This window comes from Vulpes vulpes, chromosome 15 (genome assembly GCF_048418805.1).
Source record: "Vulpes vulpes isolate BD-2025 chromosome 15, VulVul3, whole genome shotgun sequence".
Classification (NCBI taxonomy): Eukaryota; Metazoa; Chordata; class Mammalia; order Carnivora; family Canidae; genus Vulpes; species Vulpes vulpes.
In genome coordinates this window covers 88,923,703-88,951,673 of record NC_132794.1, presented here as the reverse complement: position 1 = coordinate 88,951,673, position 27,971 = coordinate 88,923,703, and the positions used below count along the sequence as shown (strand labels likewise).

Genomic DNA, 27,971 nt, shown 5'->3' with positions numbered 1-27,971 from the left:
GCCTGCTGAGTGCAAGGTGCTTCGGTGTCTGAGAGAGCGCGCTCGCTCACCAGGGGCCGCGGCGACATGTGTGGCCCTCCCTATAGATTTGCTGAGGCCCTGGTCAGTCATGGCGACCCTAGGGGTGTCGGTCGAGCCGCTCACTGTCCTGCAGGCAGAGGGACGGGGAGCTAGAGCAGCTTCTGGAGGTGTCTCCTCGGGAGTCACCCCCAGCACAGCTTGGACACTAAGCTCCTTAGTGAGAAGCAGGACAGTGCCTGGGAGGGAACCCCACCGACACACCCCCTGGCGGCATGACCTCCCCCAACCCTTCTCCCAGCCTCAGTGCCCCTCTTCCGTGAAATGAAATGCGAGTTCTGGGGCCTCCGTGAGAGGTGGGGACTGTGGACAGCCCAGCACCCAGCACGTGGGAGCCCTGGAGTTGCCAGCACAGTGGCTGCTCTCTGGCCTGGAGGTGACAGCACCTCTGGTGAGCAGGCGACTCCCGAGACTCTGCCCTAGGTGGACTCTGGGAGCTGCATGTCCTCGGCTTAGGGCCCAAAGCCAAGTTCGGCAGCTGGCCTGCAGCTCCTCCTCTCTTCCGGTTTGCTCCCTGCCCCTCCCCCTGCCTGGGCAGCACAAAAAGCTGATTGTAAGCAAATTCCTGGCCTCGGACTGGGCAGAAATGGCTGCGAATGGCCTAGGTCTCGGCAGGGCCTTGGCCGCCTCTCCCTGCCCCCCTTGGAGACGAGCTCACTGGGAAGCCAGGGGACGCCTAAAGCCTCAGTACGATGCCGTGGTGATAGGAGCAGGTACAGGAGCTGTGCCAGGGCTGAGGGGGAGGGCAGCCCTGCTCAGAGCCTGGGGGGCTGGGGGTGGTATTTGTGGGGCTGGCTCGGCCATCACCTTGTTGTGTGGTCTGGGGCAGATTCTTGCCTGCCCTAGGCTTGGGTCTTCCGTTCTAGAATGACCAGGGAGGAATAGGTGAGCTCAGGAGTTTCCGTGTATCCCCTGCAGAATTAGCTAGTTGCCACCACATTCTTGGAAAGCATATGGTAGGGTTAGAAAGACCCATGAGATCCAGCCACCCCAAGTGCTCTGAGTTCTGGTCACCACAACTGAGACCCACCCCCGCAGAGGAAACTGGAAGGTTCCTTAAAGGGGAGCTAGGAAAAAATAGAACCGAGTCACAGGGATCCTACTGCATTCCTGTGGAGGGTGACAGCCCCCGTTGTCCTGCATATCTGGGGCACGCAGGGACCTGCTGCACTTTGCTGACCCCCTGGCGGCACAGCGTCCGATTCCACCACGTGATTGTGGGAGGCCGCAGGCCCTGGACGGGGTTTTCTGCTTAGAGCCTTCCATTGACACTTCTGAAGGGGCCCGAATTTCAACTTCTGGCATTCTCTCTCACTGGGCTCAGGCAGACAATGGCAGGATTGAAAGAAGATGCTCATCACGGTTTTAAAGCTGCGTTCTTTTCTGCCACCTTTCATTTTTGTGTGCTCTAAGAGCAGTTGTGGCCAGTAAATGTTCCACAGTCACCCCTCCAGGGAAAAATGTGTGCAAACATATATACATAGGCTTATGATAAATACTGAAACAAAAGAAGTGTAGCACACAATTTTACAAATAAGACACATAATCCTATTTGGCTAAATTCCGGGTAGCCAGTTGGCTCTCCCCAGATTTCTGTGATTTTTTGCTAAACTTGGCAGCAAACCTGTGGTTACTGTTGACCAATAAGGCTAGCTCTGACGGGAACATGATTTGCTGTTTGCATGGATTTTAAAGCGTAGAACTGAGGTGAGGTAACAGAGTCATGTCTGAACTTCGCTCCTTCAGTGATGGGAGAAACTGTGCTCAGATTGTGTTTCTCCCATCCTAGGAGAATATTCTCTCCAGGTTTTGTGCAGTTTGCCGCAAAACAGCTGCAGACAGCGTATTGTCAGGTTTCATCTGCATCGTTAGCATTTTATCCATCGCTTTCTTATATCGAACCGTCAACAAAGTAATACCATCAAGCCCTGAGGTGTACTATTCGCTGCCTTCCGTGGTGCCCTTCGTGCGAGCTGTGGCCTTTATCAAGTTGCCAGCGTGGGGTGGCTGCACGTGCACTAGGGAGAGAGGCACAGGCCCTGACAGGTGCTCGGAGGTAAAGAACCGCAAGAGCATAGGTCATTGTAAATTGTGGAAAAACGATGAGGAAGTGACAAGTTTTGAGTATTTATTACCTTTGTTTTTAATGCAATTTATTTATTTCACTGTAAGTTTATAGACTCTAAATTTATTAATGGCTGCGTTAGACGACAGTCACAAACCTCCTGGCCAGGGTGGAGGGATGCCATCTCCACACCTCGCTGATTGGGCTCAGTAAATGGAAGCTCCCCACCACCGCCCCTGCTTTTCTCCCCTTGGTGACAGCGCATCCCTGCTGTCTCCTGGAAGGGAGGGTTGACTCTGGGTCACCAGGGGCCTGGGTGATGCCCACACGTGTCTGAGTCTCAGGTGTTTTTCCTTGATGTAGTTTAATTGCTAAGCATTAAGGGAAGCCCATTAAGGGCATTTGGGGACCAAGTAAGGAACAGTGGCATTTTCTGAGAGCCACCATGAAGATGACCCTGATTAGTCACTTGACCATGCCTAAGAATGACCCAAGAAGCTTGTTAAAATGAAGTTTCTGGGCCCTAGCCCAGGAATTAGGATTCAGGGAAAGTCGGCACATCCAACCAGAATTTGGAGTGGGTCTAATGCAGGTGGCTGCAGGCCCCACTTGAGAAGCCAGGTTCAGAGCAGCTTCTCTTGGGATCCCCACATGCCTGGCTGTAAGGATCTCTGGAGTGAGGCTGGAGATGATCAGAACCTGCAGCTTAAGACCCCCACAGGGGAAAAGGAGAGATCGCCAGAAGCCCCAAGAGGGCTCCGGCAGGAGTGGGGATGGAGTGGTGGAGGGATGAGGGGCGTGGGTTGTTGGAATATTGACCTTTGTCATTTGAGATCTACATGTGCATCTGTGGGCTCAGGTGTGATGGTTGAACTGGACCCAGTTGCCAGGAAGCCTTTATTAGTTTTTCAAGATTTATGATCAGCACTATTTAAGAAACAAATAGTTACCATTTATCGTGGGTCTGCTGAGAGTCAGGTGCTTTACATATATTATTGGTTATTCTTGCTCCATCACTGCAAGAAGCATGAAGTTCGAGGCTGGCCAGAATGACTCTCTGAGGGCCACATCCTGTAAATAGCAGGAGCCAGGTTGAGCCTGGGACAGTTGGCCTTTAATTTAATGTATATATTTGAGACCAGGCCTTTCCAAACTGCGGGCTGCAACCCACTCATGAATCCCATCCAGCAAAGCTTTTAAACCTTAATTAAGAAACTTTTCAAAAGTATATAAAAATAGTAGATCAACCAGTCTTTTTAAATGAAATATAATCAAATATATCATCATATGCTTATTGCATGGTGAGTTAATATGAGTTCATGAAACTTTCATTTCTGTGAAATACATTTATATGTGGGATGTGTGCCAGGTCATAGTGTAAAACACACTTCTTCCTGTGGCTCATGGTCAAAGAGGGTTGAAGAACTCTATTTCAGAGATTCTTTTAATGGAAGAGATGTTGGCTCAGTGACCTCTAAAATTCTGGGTGTCTCTATGTGGAAAATATAAAACAAAGTCAGCTCAGCCATGAAGAAATCCGTCATGTGGGTCATTGCTGCCTCCTATTTATGGATGTTTGTCAAATTAATGGCTGAACATTTTATTTGAGCGAACACTGGGTTCAGATTGGTGCTCAGAGAACATAGTCTTCTGCTGACATCTTTGAAGACTCAGAGTGACCTTCTGTCACCAAGGAGAAACACGTGCCAAGTGTTCCAGACAAGACCTGTCCCCACTACCTGAAAACAACCAGGGCCTGTCCTCTTCCCAACAAGGGATTCTCCACAAGCAGCTGCATTGTATCCTGAGAGTGAGGCCAGAGGAGACACTCCCAGCCCACTGGCCATGCTTGACCACCTGCATCCGAATCACCTGGGGGCTTGGGAGAAATCCATCCCAGGTCCCTGCCTGCCCGCTGCTGAGCAGACTCCAGGGAGGGGTTATGAATCATTGTTCATAGGAGTTCTCAGGTGATCCTGAAGCTTCTCAAAGCAGGAGAAGCACTTACTAGCAGTAGACCTGGTGTGGAATAGGGAATCCCAAGCTGAATTTAGGGCACCTAACCCAGGGGCAAAAATCCTGAGATTTTTGACAAGAAACTTAATATAGAAGATAGATAAATTCACCCAATCAGCTGGCACTCCGTTAGCACACGTTGAAGCTGTATGTGTTTAATTACTTCATTTTGAATTGTTCCTATTTTATTTGGAGAACATTGGTGATTGACAAAGACAAAACCATGTGACTAAAGCCTTCTGGGTGCTAACGTGCACCACATTTGGGGAGAACAAGCCGTGTTTGTCAGCAGCTGTCCACATGCCCAGCATGCACCTGGATGGTGATTTCATGCCAGACAAGGAGGTCCAGCACCAGCCTTCCAGCCATGCTTCCCTTCTGTTCCCACCAAGTAAACTGTGATGCTCCCTCCCCCAGCCACTTGCTCGTCCCCAAGCTATGGAAGCCCAGCAATGCTTCATGGGATGGATAGCTTTGTCTGATGATTGTGGATTTCTCCTCACCCCTCACTCCAGATGGAACCACAGGCCAGGGCAGGGTGACAGGACTTTTTTCAAGCTGGAGCAGGAACAGGGTTTTCTGAATCCCTAGAGACCAGGTGTTTTATGGCATCAAGCTAGATGCTGTTGCAACATCCAGGTATAGGTGGGGAGTCCCATGCCCAACTTTCTGATACCTCCCCAGGATCTTCAGGGGCATGGGGACAGGGATGGGTGACATATTCCCCAAGGAGTGTGTCTGCTCATTGACCACTGGTGCTTTCCTCCTCTGCCTTGTCTCATTGCAGGACACAACGGGCTGGTGGCTGTGAGTACCTTCCCCTCTGTCCCGCTTCACTGGCCCCTGGATATGTGGTGTTAGCCAGAATGGGAGGAAGTGGGCAGGGTGCAGCCCCAAGAGAGACGGGGAGGCGGCTCGTCTCCTCTCCCTGGCGCTGACCCGTCGCTATCAAATGGGGATCAGCAGTAGTCAAGGAGGAGAGCAGGAGCTCCCTTTCCTCTCTTTTTCTTACTCTATGTGCATTTCCCCGTGACTTTGGGAGAGTCAGGGGGCTTTCAGAAGCAAGATGATCAAGAGGTGGGAAAGTATGTAACTGGCAAAGCCGGGGACATGTGTTAGAGCCTGGGAATCTGGGGCTGGTTGGGGCCCCCATGCCCCCAGCTAGGTCCAGACCATGTGCCAACCTGAAGCACCCAGCAGCTACACAGCCCCAGGTGTACCCCAGAGACGACCACGAAGCCAGTCTATCGGAGGGAGGGCCCTGCCTCCAACACCACGGGCTCCTACGTCCAAAGCTGAGCCAGGCAGGGTTACCCTAAGGCTGTGCTTCTCAAACTCTGGTCCCTACCCCTATGAGGCCATAGTATGTGCTAGACAGTGTTCACAAAACAAACATGGAACATTTCCCTGAGGCAGTGGCGGCTCTAGAATATCAATAACAGGAGGAGTCGGCAAGGTCGGGGAAGGCAGGCTCTGAGACGTGTGTTAAATCTTGCTTCTCTCCCTGACATGATAGTTTTACCTGAACATTTTATGGGGAGCATCATGTAACTCAACTGATCAGTAATTTAAAACATTGATTTTATGTTAATATAAACATGGGTTCGTCCCCCAGCTCTGCCACTTTCTATGTGTGAGTCACTTTAGGCTCCTGAGCCAGGGTGAGATGAGAACAAAACACCCCCTCTCACAGAGCTGCTGTGAGGCGAACAGACGATGTGCTCCAAGGACCTGCCACCCAAAGCCTCACAGATGGGGACTCTTATTACTGGAGGTCCCCATCCCAAAGGAGGCTGGTGTCAGTGCCCTTCAGCCACAGACCCCGACCCCCCAGGGGAACAGCCTGAAGTTCAGGAGGCAGGAGGCAGGAGGCAGACAATGACTGGCAGTGGGCTGGGCGGGGGTTGGGAGGCAGGGAGGGCGAACAGTGCACACCTTGGAGGACCTCGAGGATGCTCAGGAAGCGAGGTTAGGAAAAACCTGCTCTAGGATGTGAGCTCTGGTTGGATGATTTGGGGGACAGTCTAGGGAAGCAGAGTTTTGCTCTAGGTTGGATACCATCAGAAAGCAGGAAACCCCCCTGTAACTGGGCATCTCGATAAATCTTATTTGGGAGGGGTCCCAGTAAGAGGAGGGTTAACTGGTGAGGAAGTAGCAGCCACTTAACTCTGGCTGAGCCAGGAGGCAGGGAGTATTTTGTGGGTGACTCAGAGCCCTTGTTTTTGTACTCAGACAAAATTATGAAGTGGCCTTGCTCTGTCCTGTTTTACCATGGTCTCAGACTATCCTCGTCTGAGGCAGTCATTCCGTGAGGCCGTTTGCATTGATGGGAGAACAACACGGTGTTCCTCAGAGGGCCAGGCCACTTCCCAGTGCCAGGGCTGCTGTTTTTTCCCTCTCTCTGGGTTGGGTCAGGAGCATCAGTCATCATGCCCAGACCACTGGGTTCCATTCCCAACACCTGTACTCATGAGCTCGGTGAGCCTGAGGCAAGCTGTTAACCTCCCTGGGCCTCTGTTTCCTCATCTGTGAGACAGGGAGAACCACAGCACCCACCTCAAGGGTTGTGAGATGCATTAAACAGGGTGATTCACTCACAGTGTCTGCCAAGTGAGCTTGTAAAAGGAGCATGGCTTCTGAGCATCGCCATCTCTGTTGTTACCCTGGTGGGGGTGGTAGTGGGGGGACCAGCATGGCAGGTCTGTAGACCCAGGGCCAGTTCGATTCAACACATACTTCTTGACTTCCCATGAAGTGCTAGGGGAAAATTCAAAAAAACCCCTGCAGTATCTTTCACCCCCCAAAGGAAGCTGTCATCATAGCTTCATCTATGAAGCAAGTCCTGTGTTCTGGGGACAGCAAGTCCCATTCAGGGGGCAGCTGAGTGAATCCTCCCAGCAGCCCCGAGAAGCAGGCCTAACCGGTGTTGCCATCATGAGCCCGGTGTTGGTACACAAGGGGATGGAGGCCAGACGGTTCAGGAACTGAGGCTGCCTGCCAGAAAGAGGAAGAGCAGCAGAACCTGGGCCAGCTGGTTCAGCGCTCACAGGCCAAGCTCACGTGCTGCCCCCTGGTGCTTGGGGAGGCATGAGGCTCACCCCCACCTGGAAGAGATGGGCACACCAGGCAGGGCTGGGCAGGGTGCAGTATGACTTCACACAGCCACCCAGGCCACACAGGAGGGAAGGTCAGCTTCTGCTGGGACGTGGAGGGGCAGGAGCAGTCCAGGAAAGTGGGAATTTACAGAGGAGGCAAGGGGGATGGCCTTCCCAGAGGCAGGAACAGCGTGAGCCAAGGGGCAGCATGCTAACCCCGTAGCAAGGACCCTGAGCTGGCAGATCGGTCCCAGGGATGAAAGGAGGGCCCCGTGTGCCCAACCCCCAGGCCGCGTACCTGCAGAGATTGGGGGTGAACACAGCAGTCTTCGAGAGACGTCCTGTGACAGGGGGTGCAGCTGTCACAGAGGAGATCATCCCAGGTGAGCCCTGACAGGTGGTGTGAGGGTGGCAGAGGGCGACTGCTGGTGACCGCTGGTGACTGTCTTCATCGGATTCTGTTTCAGGGTTTAAGTTCTCCCGAGCATCCTACCTCCTCAGCCTGCTGAGGCCACAGATTTACACCGACCTGGAACTGAAGGTAGAGCATCCGTGGTCCAGGGGGGTGGCGGGGGCAGTCCCAGCTTCCTGACCTGGGGGAAGACTCCCTATTTTGCACCCACGTGGTTCCTGCACCTGGAGACTCTCTTCCATCCAAGGGTTTGTCTATCCCACATCCTCTCCTCGGTGCATTCCCACAGATGAGTTTTATGTAGTCTACCTAGGGTCTTTAAAATGGGAAACTGGACATCTTTTGAAGAACAAGCCTTGTCAACGCGAGGCTCACATTCCCGCATGCAACACCAGCTGGTGCCTTGCTGGGGACTGGGGTTCCAGTTCTGCCTGGCCCCGTCACTTTCTGGCGTCTTGTCTGGCCCTCGCTGGGCACCTGCCTAACCCTTGGGCCTCTGACAAAAGCCTGATTTCTGCCTTCATCAAACCTTAGGTCCTAATACCTTAGGTGGCGGCCTGAGCAGAAAGTTGGACCCCAGGGACTTTCACCTCCTCTGACCCCTGGGCTGCTTTGCGGGGGTCCCGTGGTCCAACTCTGCCCATCCTTTCAGATTCCTGTCACCCCCTCTGCCTCTTCTATAAGCTTGGTGACCACATTCCCAGAGCCCACCTAGCTTCTCCCTGCTTGGTGCCTCTGCCACCTCCACTCAGAAAAAAGGGTCCTATGTGTCATCTGTATAAGAAGCTGTGAGCACTTTTTTTGCATTTTATTATTTTTATTTTTAATTTCATTTTATTTATATTCAATTAATTAACATATAGAGTGTTATTAGTTTCAGAGGCAGAGGTCAGTGATTCCTCAGTCTTCCATAACGCCCAGTGCTCATTACATCACCTGCCCTCCTTAATGCCCGTCACCCAGTTACTCCCTCCCTTCCTCCCCTCCAGTGACCCTCAGTTTGTTTCCTATGATTAAGTCTCTAATGGTTTGTCTCTCTGATTTCATCTTGTTTTATTTTTCCCTCCCTTCCTCTATGATCCTCTGTTTTGTTTCTTAAATTCCACATATGAGTGAGATCATAGAATTGTCTTTCTCTGATTAATTTATGTTGCTTGAAGCTGTGAGCATTTTAGTATTAACTTTGCTCTAAATTGAAAGTTTAAAATTAATAAGACGTTCAACCACTGTTGCCTACTGAGAGAGAGAGACAGAGACAGAGAGAGAGAGTGAATGAGCCACCAGCCAGGCGGAAACTGATAAGGTCTAGCCAAAGTCTGGGAAAGCATCTCTGGCCTTCAGTCCATACCAAACTATCGCTGAAGGCAACTTGCAGACGTGCCAGTGACACATAGTGGCAGACGTGGCTGGACGTGAGGGCTGTGGGTAGACCTTCCTTTTGAAAAATCTGACGAAAACTCAGGATCACAGAATAGAAATTTTCATGTAAATATTATCTTTATTTTTTTAAAAAAAGTTTTCTTATTTGAAAATGGTTTGTTATTGGATTCCTTTAACTAGGACCTCCCCCCTGCCCCCACTGAATTGAGTATATGACTTGGCCTTTGACCCTGGGCTGCATTAATAGGAGCATGGTGCTCAGATGGAGGGAGGAAACAGTCCTGCTTCATGCTACACAGAACTAACCATCCCACATGGCATATGGAGCGTCTTATTTAACAAGACACTGATGAGCCGGTTGGCATCTATAGGAGGGCAGCTGAACTCTTTCTGGGAATGTTCTATTTCCAAACAACAGTAAAGAACAGTTCTTTTACCAGTGTCACCACTTGGACTACAAGCTCTAAAGCTCTATCCATTGGTCTTCACCTGTGAGACTAGTTAATGTTCCCGTTTTCTGACAACAGAACCATGGTTCTGGGAGGTTAAGTTCACACACTATGAAATAACAGCCTGAACCAGGTCCACTGCCTTCTGCTCCTTGTCCTGGAGTTACCGTGTGCTGCCACGGGCATTGTGACCACAGTCCTGCTCAGCCTTACACATTCTGGCGCATTGTAGTTTGCCCAGGATGAGGTCACACACAGAAGCTGTCCACGCAGCCCACCTGGGCAGAGGACAGGGCCGAGCTGACAGGCTCTGGGACCCAACGGGCTCATCTTGAATCCTTGCTTGACGGTCTTATCAGCTGCCTCGCGGTGCCTCATCTGCAAGATGGGGATGGGAGTAGTACCCACCTCATAAGGCTGTTGTTGTGATTAATATGTTTGCTAACCATCAGGGCAGCGTCTGGGCATGGTCAGTCCCCTGTAGTTGTCAGCCAGCATTATTACTTCCGTGTGGCAGTTGAGAAACTGAGGTTCCAGAGAGACAGAGCAGCTCCCTAGGCACCCGGGGCTGGCTGTTGCCCCTCAGACCTAGCCACTACGGGCCTGTCCCCAGTTAGCTGGGGGATGGTACCCCTACCCACATGGGGCCTCCAAAGGTCTGTCTTCTGGGCCTCCGTTTCCAGCTGCCAACAAAAGCATCAGATGGGATCACCCCCTGGTTCTGTCTGCTAGATAATAGGTTTGCTTAGCAGTGGCCCCAGCACACTAAGTGCTGGAATCCAGGCTGGGCTGGCAGAGTTCCACGCTGGTGGGATCTCTCCTCCTCCATCAGTCAGCAGCCACCTTGTCCAGCTCTCCCTGGGCCAGCCTTGACCACACACAGGTGGCAACCCTTTGTCCTCCCTCCCCACTCTCACTAATAATCTTCTGGGTCCCAACCAGATCATTATGCTCCTGCTTTGCTTCCAGAAACCTAAGGCAAGGCTCTCAAACTCTCAGGTCTATCAGAACAGCCTGGGAAATGAATGGGACCCTAAGGAACCTTGAACCAAAGGCTGATTCTACAGGACTGCAGTGGGGCCTGGGCACCACACCTTTCACATCTCCCTTACCCCCGGTCCCTCATATGCACCTTGTCCCCTCCTAGCAGTTTGCACCCAGAGTGGCTGTGCATGCTGAGAACTCTCATGTGGGAATCAGAGGAAGAGTTTTATTTTTATAAGAGGAGAACTGCATGATCTTAACAAATCTAATGGTGATTTAACATCCCTCTTCTTATTCTGACACCACATGATTAAAACCATCAAGAATGACAAAGGTTCCATTTATAAGAAAGTCCTGGAATCATACAAAAAATTATTCATATTCAATTAGTTATACTTGAACAACTCATGGGTCCCTTATTCGGGTGGAGTATTGATTCATTCATTCAGTAATTGCTTCTGAGTCCCTGCCCTGTGTCCCACACTGGGAGAAGCCTGTGGGGATACCATGGTGAGGGAGGGAGGCCAGGCTTCTGCTTTTAGTAAGAGGACTTCGGATAGAGGAATGTGTTACCTGAAGAAAGAAAGACAAGGCAATATGATAGGGACCAGAGATCTAGCTTAGACTGACCGAGGACAACTTTCCTGAGGAGGTGACATTTGAGCTGACACGCAAGTGCTAAGAAGTTACCAGCCTTGTGGTCACCTTAGCAGAGTGTTTCCATCAGAGGGAAGTAGAGATGGACAGGTCCAAGGTGGAAGAAAGTAGGTAAGGGATGGGCAGAGGGACAGTAGAGGTGTGGGAGAGGGACTAGGGCCAGCCAAGACAGGACCTTGTAGGCTGCAAAGGGAAGACTTCATTTTATCCTGAGTGCCAGGGGCAGAGGAAGTAGAGGGATGGAGTTTGTGACTTCACAAACAGGTCAGTCCACCTGTTGGGTGGTGTGGAATGTGGTAGAAGCAGCTGTGGTCTCAAGGAGACCAGTGAGGCAGCAGCTGCGGTGGTTTACAAGATGGCGACTTGGGCTGAGGGGCAGTGGTGATAGAGAGGAGCGCACACAACTTCTGGAGGCTGGTCAGTGAGACTGGTGACGGATGGGATGAGAGGAAAGAAGAAAGAGGAACCAAGGATACTTCTTGGGTGAGTAAGAGTTTACTAACCTGAGAGAAACCAACGCTTGGATCAAAGACATTTCCACGTCTTAGTGTAAGAAAGGATCCTGGAGGTCTCCCAGCCCAAACCCCTACCAATGTTTGGATTCACCTCCACAGCATGCTCCACCCATAGTGATCCCGCCATCTGGAATATCTCTGACTTGGGGAAATTTTGGTTGTAATTGTTGGAGAGGGCTCTTTTTGTTTCCTTGTGTTTTCTAGAACTTCTACTCACAGATCTTGTTTGTCTCTGGACATGTACCCGGTTTGCAACATGGCATTCATTTATTCAATCAACAGAATGCATATTAACTGCAGTACATCTAGGTGCTGGAGATAATAGCGCTGAGCAAAGGGACTGTGCCCCTGCGCTCACAGAACGGACATTCTACCTGAGAGAGACAGGAAGACTAAGCATGCAGTTAACCAGGTGGCAGTGAGTGCTTCAGAGACAAAGAAAGCAGGCCGAGGGGGCGGGAAGTGCTGGGTGGTAAGGGAAGCCTTGCTGCTCAGGTGATATGCGAGCAGAGCAGTCACAGAGGGCAGGGAGCTGGCCATGTGTCTGGGAAAGAAGTCTCTAGATGCCAGATTCATCAGGTTAAACACATTAAATCTACACAGCTTTTGGTATGTCGATCATACCTCAATAGAGAGGTTTCAGAAAAAAAAGATGTCTCTAGTGGGAACAGTAAGTCTTATTTGTGAGGATAACCCAGGCCCCTTTTTGTTTTATCTGTACTTCTGTTGAAGAAGTAGATGTACTCTTGGAAAGTTCTGTTTGCCAGTCAAATATTTGTAAATCGAATCATATTTTAAATACATCGAGGGAACTTCCATTTAAAGTGACCCTGGAGTAAATGAGTCTGCAAAGTAAATAAAATTTTTTGATGTGAATAATTTATCTACCTTATAAGTATGGATTTTCACATAACCATTACTTTATTGTGTCTTTCTACATTTTAATTATTTATTTCTGAAGTGGGAGCAGTTATAGACTAGTGCTGAGAGCCAGAGCTTTGGAGTCACAGGGATGTGGTTTCGAAACCTAGATCCACCTCCCAAGGTGACCTTGGACAAATTATTTCCCGGCTCTGAGACTCTGTTGTTGTATTTGTACAATGAGGATAGTATACTTACAGTTGCTGTAAGGTGATCATTATAAATCCCAGTACAGTCCTTGGCACAGGGTAGCATGGTATGGTATGGTGTAATGTGATGTAGTGTAGTGTGGTGTGGCATGGTGTAACGTGGCATAGTGTGGTGTGGTATGGCATGGCATAGCATGGTGTGGTGTAGTGTGGTATGATATAGCCTGCCAAAGGATGCCTAGGCAAGAATGCTTTTTATACACTTACATTAAAAAATAAGAAGCAGCACCACTGCCTTGGGGAACTGTATGCAGGTACCTAAATGGCTACAAACACAATCAGAGAAGTGTCAACAGACCCCTTAAAATGCTATGCTATGTGTGTTCTGTAGAAACACGGGCTGAGGCTTCATCTTCGAAACCCCTACTCCTTCACCCCAATGCTGGAAGAGAGCATGGGGAGCAAGGTGCCCAGGTCCCTTCTTCTGGGCACAGACATGGCGGAAAACCAGAAGCAGATTGCCCAGTTTTCACGGAAGGATGCCCAGGTAGGAAAAGGGACTGGCAACAGATCTCTTCCTCCCTCATCAGCCTGTAGGTGGCTCTTGAAAGGAATTGGGCCTGGTTGGAGTTATCCCAGAACATGTTGTCCAAAGACCATGAGAGCTTGGACGGGTTGTCCCACCTGCCCTAGGAAAGCTCCAGTCTGTGCTAGCCATGATCTTAGGTACTTTGAAGAGAAGGGGATGGAGAATAGTGATTAAAACTGGTGGCAGACACTGGGGGCATCTGGGTGGCCCAGTGTGTTAAGTGGCTGCATTCAGCTCAAGTAATGATATCAGGGTCCTGGGACTAAGCCCCCAATCAGGCTCCCTGCTCAGCAGGGAGTCTGCTTCTCCCTCTGCCTCTCCCCCTCCACTCATGCTCTGTCTCTCTCTCTCTCAAATAAATAAATACAATCTTTTTAAAAAGATGGGTAGACAATGGAGCCTCTCAAGCCTGTGTGTTCAGTATGAGGTCACTGTTCAGGCAGTCTCCACCAGCTGTATTTCAAAAGGGAATCCACTGGTGTGTACTTACACTGTATGTGTTTTCCATCTCTCCTGCTTTTGGAAAGAATTCCAGGTGGTTATCAATATTAAAGCCCATGGAAGCCATAAAGAAGGATGAAGGGAGGATCAGAGACAATTAAGGATAGAATGAACTGGATCAGTTATTTAGGACAGGAGAGTTGTAATAAATATTCATTTGATTTGGCATCAATCCCCTGGCAGCTCAAGGCAAGAAATTGTCCATGATGGCATGCAGGTCTGATAGAAAGAAGTACATATGTCTGATGGAGAAGGCACATTTTTTCCTCGGGATTGAAGTATCAGGAATTTGTTGGGTGACCTTGTGTACATGGACCACTGAAGAGTGTTACAGGCCTGGTGTGACCGATTTTGCAAATACAGATTCTTTGCATGGACATACTTTTGTACCAGGCCTAGGTACAAGCTGAAGGCACAGCATGAACCCATATCTCAGCGAGGACATTTTCTTAAGAAGACCTAGGTTAATACAATCAATGTGAAGACCTAGGTTAATTGCTTTTTGTAACCTAGTGTTGGGTAAAGCCAAGAGAACCTCGGACACACAGTATGTCTCTTCAACCAGTGGCTTCTAAACCTGGCTGCTGACCAGAACCACCTTGGGAGCTTGCTTTTTTAAAGTGCTTCTTTTCTGTGCAGCTGGTGGGGGACTAGAGCCTCTACCCTCCCCTCCAAACCCTGACCATCTCAGATGCACCAGAGAGGATTCAGGACCAGGCCACATCCCCGGGCCGAGGAGAGTAGCTGTGACCTTGCATGCTAGTGACCACAGGAGGAGAAGGCAGGGGCCACATCCTGTTGTGGAAAATAAGGAAACCCATTTCTGGCTTTGTCTTCTCACATTGTCACATTGAAGGCCTACTGTATGTAGAGAAAGCTGCTTGAGGTCGTTTTTATCAAGACTTCTCAAACATACTTCAATGCAGAACTTTTCTTTATGTAATCTTATTAAAATTCCACAGATATATTCATGAGTATAAATGAACCAAAAATTGAAAGCTGGGGGCTGAGGATTGAGGTAGGGCCCCCGGTGGCACAGGCATCCATCCCTGCTCCTGTCACCCACCCAGTGAAGAAAAGGTGGGTGTCCTAACCACACTGTTGAAATGGATTCTGGAAAAAAAAAGAGAGAGAGAAAGAAATAGATTCTGTTACTTGCACTTGTGGGGCAAAGGGATGTGGGCTTCTGTTTCTGCTTATGTCAAGAGGACAGAGGAGATTTGCAGACCAGGAAAAAACAGTCATCATGCTGGAATACAGGGGAAGAGATGTTACTTTTACCAATAATATATGGAAAGACGACACAGAGAGAAAAAACTTTAAAGTGGTTTTATGGTTTATCACAGAGACCACACCCTAGAATACTTGCCAGTTTTCTGTGGCTGACAACTGGTCTTGGCCGGCATAAGCCCTTGTCCCTACCACCATCCTGGTGGCTCATCTGCTCAGGATCTCTCTAACCACCCCTAGTGCTGACAACAGCTCACAGACCTGGATCTGGGAGTAATTTACCACAGCCAAACTGGGCCCAGGCTGGGTGTGAGGCCTGAGAAGCCACAAAGGCTCCAGTAGGAGCAGCAGGCCACGTGAGGGCAGCCTGGAGGACAGAGTGTGGGGGTGATATGCTTGTGGGATTCTAAGCAACAGGGCCTTGACTCAGAGCTCTCTGTTCCAGGCCTTTCCCAAATATGAGGCATTCATGAATCGGTTGGCTTTAGCCATAGATCCTCTGCTGGATGCAGCCCCCGTGGACATGGAGGCCTTCCAGAGGGGTTCCCTGTGGCAAAGGCTCCAGTCGCTCTCCACACTCAAACCCCTGCTGCAGGCAGGTGAGTCCCAAGTGCAGGCATCGGGGCATGATGAGTGACCTTCAAGGAGCTGAACCCATTTTCTGGATGATAGAACATGAGCTTGAACCTTCATAAGCCTGCCAGCTGCCATCCACAAATAGGGATTGCCCGGAGCACTCTAGTGAGTGGGTATTAGCCTGGCTACCCTAAAAGTAGAACCTGAGACGAAGGCTTGTGTGCAGGAGTTCATCTTGAAGGGTGGCCCCAAAGAAAGGAGTAGTGAAACTGGAAAGAGAGAGAGTCAGTCCCACGGTGTGCTACTGTGCTGGCCACCACTGCAGGTGACAGGTGCTGGTCCTGGGAGGGCCACCTGAGTAGTGCTATGAAGTGCACGTGAGGACCACTCCCAAGAGAAAAAGAGGAAATGTTTATACATCAGGTTCTGTCCCCTGCTGGTCAGAAATTGCCCCATGGGGCTTAACTCCCACCTGGGGCATTAACTTCTGGGCTGTGCACCCATGGGTGTCAAGTGGGTTGACCCACCATGGTGTCCTGTCATGGTGCCAGGCATGCCTCAGAGAAGAAATGAAAAGGTTCATCTCACAGATCTGAGGTGAGATGCTGTCGGGTTTTATCATGCAAAGCTGATTGAAGCCTGCTTGGTGAAGTCTTGTCACCATAGTCATGGCTAGAACAAGAAAGAGTGGCCAAGAGAGTGAAGCATCCTTCCAGGAAGGATGCTAGATTTGGGCTCAGCAAGAACAAACTCTATGATGAATTAGTGACGTTTGCCACAGGTATGGGAAAGGACATTTCACCAAGCATGCTACTTTTTTCTACCATTCCTCCAGGTTTTGAAAACCAAGTCAGCTTCTGTATTCTGGAAAAGTGCTGATGAGTTGGTACTCATTCAAAACTGCTGCATAACAGACAACTACAAAACCCAAGTAGCGTGTAAAAATAAACATCTATTTCTCACGTGTCTGCACAGTTCAGTCTGGTCTGGCCTCACACGTGTGTTTACAGCTGGGGCACATCAGTCAGACTAGCTTTGTTCCAGGTGCTTCCCATCCTCCTCCTGGAAGCAGCAGGCTGGTCTAGGCATGGCCTTCTTCTGTCAATGGCAGAAGCATAGAGGGCAAGCACCGATGTGCAGGCCGGCTTCAAGGGACTATTTGCATCCCATCTGTAAAGATTCCATTGGCCAAAGCAAATCATGTGGGCGAGCCCTGAATCAAGGAACAGGGCAGGTCAACCCAGCTACAGTGGGAGGCACTGCAGAGTTGCATGGAAAAAGTGTGTGGATATGGGGAGGGGTGAAGGATCAGAGCCAGCAGCATCTACCACAAATGCCAAAAGTAGATATTGCCTCTGAGATGACCAGTCCAAGAAGCTTATGCAAAAAATTTATTAAGCAAGTGCTATATGCTAGACACTAAGCCAGGCACTGGGACTCCAATAGCTAGAGATCACTATCCATGTCCTCAGGGATGTCCTCACTGCCCAGTTCTTTTCTGAGATAGTGTGAATCAGCATCAGGGCAGTGGACTAGCCAACCAGGCCACCTCCTGGGGGATGGGCCTTCCAGAGTTCAGAGTAAGGGAATAAGGTACAAGTTAACATTTTTCCAAAAATTATTCCAACAACCAAAATTTATTCAGTGCCCATGAGCTTGCAAATGCTATAATATGCCATTTAATCCTTACAGGAGCTCTTGGGGATATGACATATGACTCCCATTTTACAGATAAAGAAATAGAAACAGTTATCGAAGATTGGAATGGCTACGTCTTGCCTGACTCATTTTGTTTTATGCGTCTCCTCTTTTAGGTCGCATACTGGGAGCCCAGCTGCCCCAGTATTACCAGGTCCTCACAGCTCCAATTATAAAGGTGAGGGGCTCCCCAGCCTCAGTCTGGACCCCACAAGTGAGGGGGCCTCTCCCCGCCAAAGCGTCTATGCCTTGCTCGCTGCTGTTTCGCTGTCCCAGGTGCTGGATCAGTGGTTTGAGTCTGAGCCTCTAAAAGCCACTTTGGCCACGGATGCTGTGATTGGAGCCATGACAAGTCCCCACACTCCGGGGAGTGGGTGAGTGCAGGGGTGGGGTGCATTGGGAGTGGAGTGAATCCCCCAATGAGAGTGCTGACGGCTGTTGCTCACCAAGCTCTCCCAGTGAGCCAGGCACGAAGCCAAGCACCCATCAGATCCTCAAAGCAACATCTGAGAGCCACGGTTCAGAGAAGGGGCAGGTCTTGCCCAAAGTCACACAGCTAGTGGTGGCAGAGCTGATTTCCAGCTGACCCTCCAAAATCCTCCTTCTCAGTCACTACTCCCTACTGCTTCAGGGAGAAAAGCCTCTCTCCCACTGTGATATCTCAACATGAACAGCTTTCTGCTCTCTTTCTCCTACTTGTCTTCCTCCTTTTTCTCTCTCTCTCCCTCTTATCTTTCTCTCCTCTTTCTATCTCTTCTCCTCCCACAAAATTCCATTGCCCCCTCCATCTGCCACAGATCCTTTCTCTGGGCTCTAGGACATGCACGCACAGACACCTTCATAAGGGACACCGCCTTTCCCCTTGTGAGGGCGTGTGTTGACAGCCCAATCCAAGAAGGGGCAGCCAGACACAGTGAAGTCTGTTCCTGTGGTACGACTACCAAACCCCTTGTAGGAGCAGGAATGGAAGGGGTGCGTGTGTGTATGTGGGTGTGGGGATAGAGGATGATGCCAAGTGTTGGTCCATTTCCAGTGCATCAGAAGATGCAGTTAGAAGCTGTCAACATGGCTTTTCTCTCAAAGGATGAGAACCACCCTTGGAAGTGGTTTTTCAGCACACATTAAGCCAGTTCCAAATTCCCAAGGGCCATGGAAAAGGGGCGAGGGAAGCGTTGGCAGTGGTTGCCATATCTTGGCCAACTCTATGATCCACCAGCCAATTTGGATCTTCCACTGGGGCCTCCTGTCCTTTTTTCTGTGGCTCTCCGAGAGTCATAGCTACTGCCCAGTTTGTGAAGTGGGCCTTTAAGTAATTTGTTTCACCATTAATTCCTCCAGTGAATATTGATGGAACCCTTACCTGTGCCAGGTCCAGGGCTAGATTGTGAGAATGGCGCTGAGATCCTCATAGGAGAGGTAGACACAGAGCAAGTGACAATAGTGGAGTTCTGTGAGGGTTGGGAAGGGAGTAGAGCAGGAAAGTAATGCTGTTCAGGATCAGAGGAGACCTCCATGAGGAAGAGATGTTTAATATGAGATTCTCAGGACAAGAAGAATTAGCTAAGTAGACACAAGGGAGGAAGGGGCTTCCAGGCTGCAGGAACAGCATGTGCAAACGCTGGGGGCTAAACATGGATCATGTGGAGGTTTACTTTGGCAGGAATGTGGGCTGTGAGGGGGAGCATGGTGAGGGATGAGGCTAGAGCCCTGGGGCCATTTCCAAAGACTAGCTATGACCCTGAGAGCAATGCTGAGCTGGCAAAGGCATCAAAGAAGAGAATTGACAGTACTTGGCTGGGTTTTGCAATCGGGCTCCAGGTCTTCAGGGAAGAAAGAGTGGGAGGAGGTGGTCCAACTAGGAGGACGCCACTGCAGAAGTTTAAGGAAGGGAGGAGAGTCCTGGACCAGGGAAGAGGCCTCAGGGAGCCAGAATTGAAAAGTTCTTTGGGAGGCAGGGTTGATGCATGGAGGAGGCACTGCTGCGAGTCGAGACTGGGCCTCAGCTTTCTATGGGAAACAGAAGCTGCCATCAGTAGGATGGGGAGAACAAAGGGAAAACAGATTGGGGAATGGGGAAAGAAATGGGTTTAAGCCGCCTGCCAAAAACACACTCAAATGGGGGATATCTGGGGTAGCTGGCACTCAGGAGAGAGTTAGAACTGCGGGTTTGGGCCTCGCCACCTCAGTTGGTGTTTAAGCTCTGCCTGCAGGCATGTTTGCACGGGGAGAGAATGTAGGGCATGGGGCAAAAAGCCCTCACAGGGGCCTAGAGCCCATTTAAAGGCTGACGGGAAAGGCAGTATGGGGGCAGGAGAGGCTAAAGGTACCAGAAAGAAAGGACTGTTTGTGCTTAGAACTCTAGGGACGTTAAATCCCACCTCCAACCAGTGATCCCAGTGATCTGTCCTCAGGTATGTGCTGCTACATCACGTGATGGGGGGTCTGGAGGGGATGCAGGGGGCCTGGGGCTATGTCCAGGGTGGCATGGGTGCTCTCTCTGATGCCATCACAAGCTCAGCCACCGCACATGGAGCAAGCATCTTCACTGAAAAGGTGAGTGACCTCCCCCCACATATACCCCTTACCCTGACTATTTGCAAGGATCCCAGTGTAGAACAAAATGTCAAATTCGAAAGTTTCCTCATTTTACTGATGCACAAAATGGGGCTTTGGAATCAAGAGGCTAAGTTTATGGAGCCTGTTAATGGCTGAGCATCTGTCAACCAGGTCCCAGTTCTTCTGACCACCCCCCTTTGAGCACTCTGGCCCCTAGCCCCCATTAGAGTTAGCCGCTGCATGGGAGCAGGTGGGCTGAGGCTTTGCCACATTGTCACAGAGCCCAGCAGGTGGATTCAGGCTGGGGAAGCTGTGAGCCCCAGGAGCAGCCCAGACAGTAGAAATCCCCCAAGATCCAACCTGTATTTTCCATCGTGGGTGGGTGGGTGGAGGGGAGTTCCCAGGGCCTCACTCCAGTGAGCTCTAGGCAGTGGCTAAAGTGCTGGTGAGCAGTGAAGGACGTGTCCAAGGAGTTGTGCTGCAAGATGGCTCGGAGGTGAGGAGCAAAGTGGTGCTGTCCAACGCATCCCCACAGGTCACCTTCCTGAAGCTGACACCACAGGTGAGGCCTGGGGGCTGGAGGCAAGATGTCTGCCAAGACGGCAGGGGGCAGTGGGGAGGAGTGTTGGTCAGGGGCCCCAGGACTACATGGGGATGGGAGGTGCAAGTGCCAGGTCTCTGCACTGGGGGAGGCCAGTCCTCTCCCTTTTCTAACAGGCAGGTAGCAGACAGGGAAGAAGCCTCACTGGTGGGGAGAAAGGTCCAAGGGAATGAGGTGACCTAGGCCATGCAGCTGGCAATTAGCAGAGCCAGAGCTAGAACCCAGGTCTGACTTTTAATCCAGAGTTATCCTACTACCCTGATCTCTTGCTCTAACCAACTCTAATTCCACCATCTGTGTCAATTATCTATGGCCATATCGATGCCATATGAAACAACCACACAGCATCTGGGCATTTAATAAGAAATACTGAACTGGAGAATTCAGTGGAACTTGGCTGAGTTCAGCTGACCTGGGCTTGCTCGTGCACCTTCCATCAGCTGTGGGTCAACTAGTGGGCCCTGCTCTTCGTGGCTGGCCTCGCTCATGTGCCCAGGTTGGCTGGCCGTGGCTAGACCAAGACAGTTTCTGCTGGAATGAACAGGCTGACTAGCTCTGCTCTGTGTGTCTTTCATCCTGAGGTATGATAAGTCCAGGCATGTTTTCAGGGTCTGGCAAGGGCAAAAGTGAGCAAACTCACTTAGGCAGGTGGTTTTTGGGATTCTTTTTGCATCCTACTTGCTAACGTTCCCCTGTCCCAAGCCCAGAGCCACTGTGAGAGGATGTTATGAAGGTGTGTGCATACAGGGAGGGATGAGGATTAGGGGCAGTTTTTACAACCATTCATACCTTCCATGTCACCAAAAGATACGATATGTGTATGGAGCTCCCAAACATTCTTCGAACTGTTCTGGGGGACAAGGCACCATTTTTTTCCTAGTGATTCCACTAAGAAAATTCAACAAACATCAGTTCAAAAGTATCTTGTCAAGACAATTCTGAGATAATCAAGATCTCCAAGAGTTTACAGACCAGAGGAGAAAAGGGGCCTTCAGTCCACTGGCCATAGCCAAAGTAAGAGTTGGTCTGGGCCATTTACATTTGCTCTGGCAGAGTTCAAAGGAAAAAAATGGTTAGTGATGAGCTGGAGGGGATCCAGGAGGGCTTCACAGAGGGGGTGCTTTGGCTGAGCTCTGAAGAGTGGAAAGGATTCTGGCAGTAGGGATTGAAGGACCATCCTGAACAAAAGAAGAAGGCAGGCCCCTTCAGGCCTCCACCATTCCCAGGCCTTTTCATGGAAACTTCTTCCAGGAATGGCTTCCTAAGGAGTTCGTGGAGAGAATCTCCGGGCTAGACACCAAGTCACCTGTTACCAAGATCAATGGTAAGAGGCACACACATTGCAGAGCTATCTCTTTTGACATTATCTGAGTGAGAAATCTCCCAGTTTGGGAGAAACTCCGTAAGGGCGCCCACCCACCCCCACCATACTTTTTCTTTCTAATCCACCACTTGAGTGAGCAGGGTGATAGGTAGAGAAGGAGGATCCTGGAGGCTGAGGGCCTTTGGGCCCTCACCCTCCTCTTTGCTCCCTCAGTGGCTGTCGACAGGCTGCCTGACTTCCTGGCGGCCCCCAATGCTCCAGGGGGCCAGCCACTGCCCCATCACCAGTGCTCCATCCACCTGAACTGTGAAGACACACTCCTCCTCCACCAGGCTTTTGAAGATGCCATGGATGGCCTGCCTTCCCACAGGTGGGTGGGCCCTAGGGTTTGCACCCCCCCCCCCCGAGACACTCTTACATACTTGGGCTTGAGGGGAAGGGGTAACTGTCTAGACACAGGAAAGATGGCCTCTTCCTCCTGGTGTTAAGCCTTCAGTGTCTTAGATTTGCCTAAATCCACACTTAAGTTCTGAGGATAGGAAGTACATCCCAGATGATAAATCTGTGCGTCAGTGCAGGTAAGGAGTAAAGAATAGGGCACAGTGCAGCCAAGTGTCACAGATTAGCAGAGGGGTCAAAGAATTACAGAGAGAACATCCCTGGCATTTGGGAGGAATTGAAGGAAATGCTTTCTGGAAGAAAAAGGGTTTCTCTGACTCAGCAGCCCATCAGAGGGCACTCCGATGCCCCTGCTCTATATTCTGTCTCTGATAAGCCGCCTTTGTGCAAAGCTTCTAAAAACATCTCCTACCTCCCATCCCAGCTGTACCTCCTTCTGGGAACAGGCAGGGGTGTTTCAGAAGCAAGTATCTCTCCATGCTGTCAATTGTCCACCAAAGCTTGTTGAAAATCTGTTCTGTGTGGGCCTCTTTATTGAGTATGGGTTAGGGGATTTGGGGGTCGGGCAGGGGCATGAAACAGACACAAAGCTTACCACAGGGCAGGCACACAGACATTTATAGCACGAGGTGAAGAGGATGTGTGCCTGGGAGAAGGGTAGAAGGCAATGTCCATTCTTTATTTATAAATATTTTGGAGCCGCTACTCTGTGGGGCTTAGTCCCTCAGGCTTAGTACAGGGATCTGGGCACAGAGCAGCAAGCAAAGTCACATGTCCTGCCCTCCGTTCATGGTAGACCTTCTATGGTAGAAGGCAAGACAATGAAAAAACATGCACTGATAGTACGGAGAAAGATAGATCGGGGTGATGGTTCACTAGTCTTTATAAGAAGGTCAGGAAAGAAAGGCATCTCTGACAGCAAGGTGTTTGAGCTGAGACCCAAGGGAAGTGAGAATACAGGCCTTATAAATTTCTGAGGAAGAACATCCAGGCAGAAGAGAAGTCAGGTGCAAAGGCCCTAGGGTACGAGTGAGCTGCTGTGTTGCAGGTACAGGGATATAGCCAGAGAGGCTGGAGAAAGAACCTGGGAGGGGGGAGTTGTGGCAGGGGGTCCTCAGAGCTGCAGCTGGGCCCTGTCAGCCACTCCTGGCTTTTACTCCTGGAAAGTCTGTGCTAAGCCTAACTTAGATTTTGGAAAGACCACTCTGGCCACTGTTTGGAAACAAAAAAAAAAAAAAAAGGCACTTGTTGCGATTGGTTACTATTGTAGAATCCAAGGATCAGAAGATGGTGGCCTGGACCAGGGTCGGGATGGTGGAAGTGACGAGAAGTGGCCAGATACTGGGTATTTTAAGATGAAGCTGGCAGCATTTGCTATTGGACAGGAAGTGGGGTGTGAGCAAAAGAGGTGCCACCGGAAGATGGTGTTTGTCTTTATAATAAAGGGGAACCTGGTGTGTGGGGGGGGTGGAGGAGCAGGCTTTAGGCATTCGGGTTTGGACAAGTTGCTTTAGAGATGCCTGCAGAACATCCAAGTTCAGAGGGTACATTGCAAGTGAGGGATGCAGGGAGAAAGGGCATTTCATGTGGCCTTGAAGGTGCTCATATTTAGAGATTAGAGGGAAAATGTGCTCCAAGCGGACAGAGCATTGTAAGCAGGGGAAGGGTAGGAAACAGATTGGGGTTCTGTAGGGTAGCTGCAGCCTCAGCAGCTCTGTGTTGCCCAGGCTGCTCCGGGAAAGGTAGGCAGATAGGGGCAGCCTGGGTTGACATTTGGCCACCTGAGCTCCTGCTGCCCTGGGCCTGGCCCCTTCCCTCATGTGTGCTGTCTGCTGGGCCCTGAGACCTGTCAGAGTACAGGCTGTGGTGGGGGTTATGGGGACAGGCATGCATTTAGAGGGAGGCTAAGTGGGACCTGAGATCCTGCGGCAATGGCAACAAAGGGTGTGTCGAGGGGCTGGGAGCTCCTTTAGGGTAGTACCATCCACCAGGCGAGCAACTGCCACAGCCTCCCAGACACCCCATCATTTCACCTTAGGCCTTCCTTCATTTTGCCCCTGTCACTTTGGAGGGGCTCCCATCCCCTGACACCCAACCCTCTCTCCTCCCCCGTGCAGGCCTATGATTGAGCTCTGCATCCCTTCCTCGCTGGACCCCACCCTGGCTCCCCCCGGCTGCCATGTGGTCTCCCTCTTCACTCAGTACACTCCCTACTCGCTGGCCAGAGGCAAGGTGTGGGATGAGCAGGAGAGAAACGCTTATGCAGACAAAGGTAAAGAGGACAGACTGTCCTGTCTCCACAGTGACAGCTGGCCACGCTCCCCCACCCCGTGGGCCCCTCCCTCCTGAGTGCCCTATTCAGGATTAAGGCTGGTTAAGTCCTGTGCCAGAGGGAGAGAAGTACCCCCACGGAACCTAGGTCAGCACAGCGAATGCCTGCTGGGGCCAGGCACTGGGCTAAGAAAGCCTAAAAGGCACAGTTCCTGTCCTTAAGCTGCTCACTGTCCAGTTGGGATTTGGGGGATCTTACGATACAGCATACTACGTGAACCAAAGGAGGAAGCCATTTGCCAGAGAGACAAGGAGAGCTTTCCAAAGGAAGGGACATTTGAGCTGGGTTTTAAAGGATGAAGAGGAGTTGGCCAGGCAGCAGTGGGCATTCTAAGCAAAGAAACAACTTGAGCAAAACAACAAGGTGCAGAAAGCTCTGCATATTCATGGAATACAAGTAACTGTATTTAGGGTTGGGGTGAGCAGGTGGGAAAGAGGGTGGACCCATAGGCCTTTGTGATGAATTATTTACTTGCCCATAGACTGTTTTTATGTATTGCTTATTGAGATATGATTTACATTTGGTAAAATAAATAGATTTTAAGTGTGTAGTTTAATGAATTTTTGTGTTTGCCAAGTTGTACAATCAGAGCACCTCCTCATCTTCCTCACGGCATCTTGTTTTTCCACTGTTTGGTGCACAGTGTCCGACTGCATCGAGGCCTACGCCCCTGGCTTCAAGGGCTCCGTGGTGGGCAGGGACATCCTCACACCACCTGATTTAGAGAGAATCTTTGGGCTTCCCGGAGGCGTGAGTATAAGACCAGGGGTTCCTCATCACATCCTTCTCCCTGCGACCCCAACCCCTTGGAATGCCCCCCTGGCATTCTCTTGCCCCTCCACACTCAGCCTGTACCAGGAAGGGAGCATGGTGCAGAGACAACGGTAGAGAGGGGACAGAAAAGTGGTCTGACCTAGGGAGCACGGAGGAATGAGATCAGATAGGAGAGCTGGTGCCTGCTGAGCGGGTCACCAGGGCTGTGGCACCCCTGTCTGGACATGCATTGCTACCTCTCCCAGCTGGCTTTCTTCAGAGGGAGCTCCCCTCTTAAGGCAGCATGTCCTTGGACTTGCCTCTCTGATTTATCAAAACCTCACTGAGACTGGAGGCAGAGGGACCAGTTAGGAGGCCAGGCTCATACACCTGGCATCAGCTTCATGTGGCTCTTGGTGGCTTCAGTGGGATGAGGCCAAACTGCATGTGCAAAATGCCCCCCAGCCGGCAGAGGCTTAGGATGAAAAAAAAAAAAATGTAACCACATCTCATTAATAATTTCTATATTGATTGCATGTTAAAATGATAGCATTTCAGATCTATTAGGTTAAATAAAATATTATTTTATACATTATTGACGTTCATTTCACCAGTTTCTTTTTAAATTTTAATGTAGCTCCTAGAAAATAAAAATTGCATATGTGGCTCATGTGATGTTTTTATTGGACAGCGCTAGCCCCGAAATAGAGGGCAAGAGACCAGGCAGTGGGGAGGGAACGGAGTGGGGGATATGGGAAGGTGGGGCAGGCAAAACTGAGAGGTCTCGGTACAAGGTGCAAGCAGAGGTCAGGGCAGAGGTGAAGGGAAGAGTCCCTCCAGCCCAGGTGGGAAGCTGCACACTGAGGTGGGGAAGGCGGGAGAGAGCAGCTCAGCTTGGGACACCCTGAGAGGGTTAGCTGGAAGGTTGTCCCTGTGGTGATGTCCAGGAGGTGTTGGTCTCCTTGTCCAGACCTACATCATAAGTCTGACCTTCCCCCTGGCCCTTGTCCCCCACTTTCTGGCTGCTCAGACCCAGGCCAGGGGAGCAGAACCCACCTCGAGTCCCTTGCACCTTGCCTCCTGCCATCTCCTGTGACTCTGCTAGGGCATGGACCCTCCCCCCCAATCCCCACCTCGGGGCCCAGGCTCGAGTGGGTGTCTTGGCCAAGGAAATGTGAGCTGGCTGCCAAGATAAGTCAAATCCTCCATTTTTCAACCACAGTGAAGAGGATTTATTGTCCTCGGCAAAATCCTCAAAATCTCCCTTTTCCTCACACTCTGAAGGTTTTCCTCACCTTTCCTTTTTCCTGAAAACTGCCTCTGGAAAATTCTCTTCCCCACCCAAGGACATGTACCTGTTCTCTCTCTTCCTCTCCCTTTCCTGCTTCTTAAGAGTGCAAGAAAACATGCTGGAAGAAGAACCTTCCTGGGAGAGGGGGAGGGGAAGGAATGCACAGAGGCGGTAAGACCCTGGCACTCCTATGTTAACCACTGCGGCCCTGCCTCCCGCAGAACATCTTCCACTGTGCCATGACCCTGGACCAGCTCTACTTCGCCCGCCCCACGCCCCTGCACTCCGGCTACCGCTGTCCTCTCCAGGGCTTGTACCTCTGTGGAAGCGGCACCCACCCGGGTGAGTGCCCAGGGCCCCTTCCCAGGTGCAGCTGTGGGGAGGGCTGGGCCCAGCAGTGAGGGAGGTGGGGAGAGAGGGAGGGGAGCAGGGAACTCCCAGGAGAACGGGCCATCCCCCACATTCTGGCTTCTGAGCATGCGGGGAAGGAGCAGAGCAGCGGGGTCCTCTGCCAGCTGGCCGCCCCCTCCACCCTGGGGGAGCTCACACCTCCCCCTCGCCAGGTCTGAGAATAGGTCCCAGAGGCGGCTCTCCAAATGCCAACTCTGGGCTCAGAGGGACCTACGTCCCTGAATCCCCGCTCCAGATTTTAGACCAGTAAGAGTTGGTATAATGTTACATTTCTCAATTTAAAAATTCTTCCTGGCATCTATTCCAAGCCTAACTGACCTCGCCAAGGCTGCCGTTCCCTGTGGACACGTCCCAGAGAGGTCTGTACTTCCACAGCTTCTCCCTCAAACCCTGAGTCTGGTGCTTTAGTTTCACAGTTGAGTTTCGCCATCTAGCACCTTGACTTCCAGACTGAGGGGAGCACTTGCTTGGACTGTGCCCCGGGCCCCCTGCCCAGAGCTCTGAGGGAAGAAGCCTGGGGGCGAGCTCAGAAATTGTCTCAATGGTCATCCCAGGGGCTTCTGATGCCCATGGTCCAAGCACCACCCTGCAGGCACCCATGCTCTGCTTCGTTGCTGACTTCTCCATCAGCCCTGGCCCTGTCTGCTCCCTGGGGAGGGTTGTGAGCACAGCTTAGATTCATGGGCAGTTCCCTTCCAGGAGGAGGCGTCATGGGAGCCCCTGGACGCAATGCAGCTCACGTTGTCTTCAGAGACCTCAAGAGCATGTGACCCTGAGCCAACTCTGACCCAGGAATAAGAATCCATCCTGGAGATTTTAAGTCCCCTTTGGGTCAGCTTCCCAGGATATGGCTGGAGGCAGACAAGCCCTCGTGCTCAAGCCACTGTTTTAGAAGAACCATACAGGTTACATTTGATACTTGTTAACCTTGCACCCATGACTTGGATGAATTGGTTTTGTTTTATTAAAAACAGTGTTTTGTATAGATA

General features: G+C 50.8%; 1 protein-coding gene across 3 annotated transcripts; it reads left to right on the top strand.

Moving 5' to 3' along the window:
• The first annotated feature begins 581 nt into the window (after nt 1-581).
• PYROXD2 (pyridine nucleotide-disulphide oxidoreductase domain 2) lies at nt 582-27,971 on the top strand. Of its 3 annotated transcripts, XM_025991672.2 has the most exons (16): nt 582-791; nt 4,947-4,966; nt 7,544-7,637; nt 7,722-7,795; nt 13,113-13,268; nt 15,487-15,640; nt 17,432-17,493; nt 17,592-17,689; nt 19,727-19,868; nt 20,299-20,433; nt 21,724-21,796; nt 22,010-22,166; nt 24,313-24,467; nt 25,171-25,277; nt 26,793-26,913; nt 27,682-27,971. In XM_025991672.2, the coding sequence occupies exons 1-16, from the start codon at nt 665-667 to the stop codon at nt 27,750-27,752; spliced, it is 1,746 nt and encodes a 581-aa protein (XP_025847457.2). In that variant the 5' UTR covers nt 582-664; the 3' UTR covers nt 27,753-27,971. The 3 variants fall into 3 exon arrangements, with proteins under 3 accessions (XP_025847457.2, XP_072595838.1, XP_025847464.2); XM_072739737.1 differs by lacking the exon at nt 582-791 and having other exon boundaries at nt 7,478-7,637; XM_025991679.2 differs by lacking the exon at nt 582-791 and having other exon boundaries at nt 7,433-7,637.

Coding starts and splice junctions, on each gene's coding strand:
- PYROXD2 (XM_025991672.2), top strand. CDS start 665: ATGGCTGCGAATGGCCTAGGTCTCGGCAGGGCCTTGGCCGCCTCTCCC. Junction 792..4,946: donor TGCCGTGGTGATAGGAGCAG/GTACAGGAGCTG, acceptor GTCTCATTGCAG/GACACAACGGGCTGGTGGCT. Junction 22,167..24,312: donor GATGGCCTGCCTTCCCACAG/GTGGGTGGGCCC, acceptor TCCCCCGTGCAG/GCCTATGATTGAGCTCTGCA.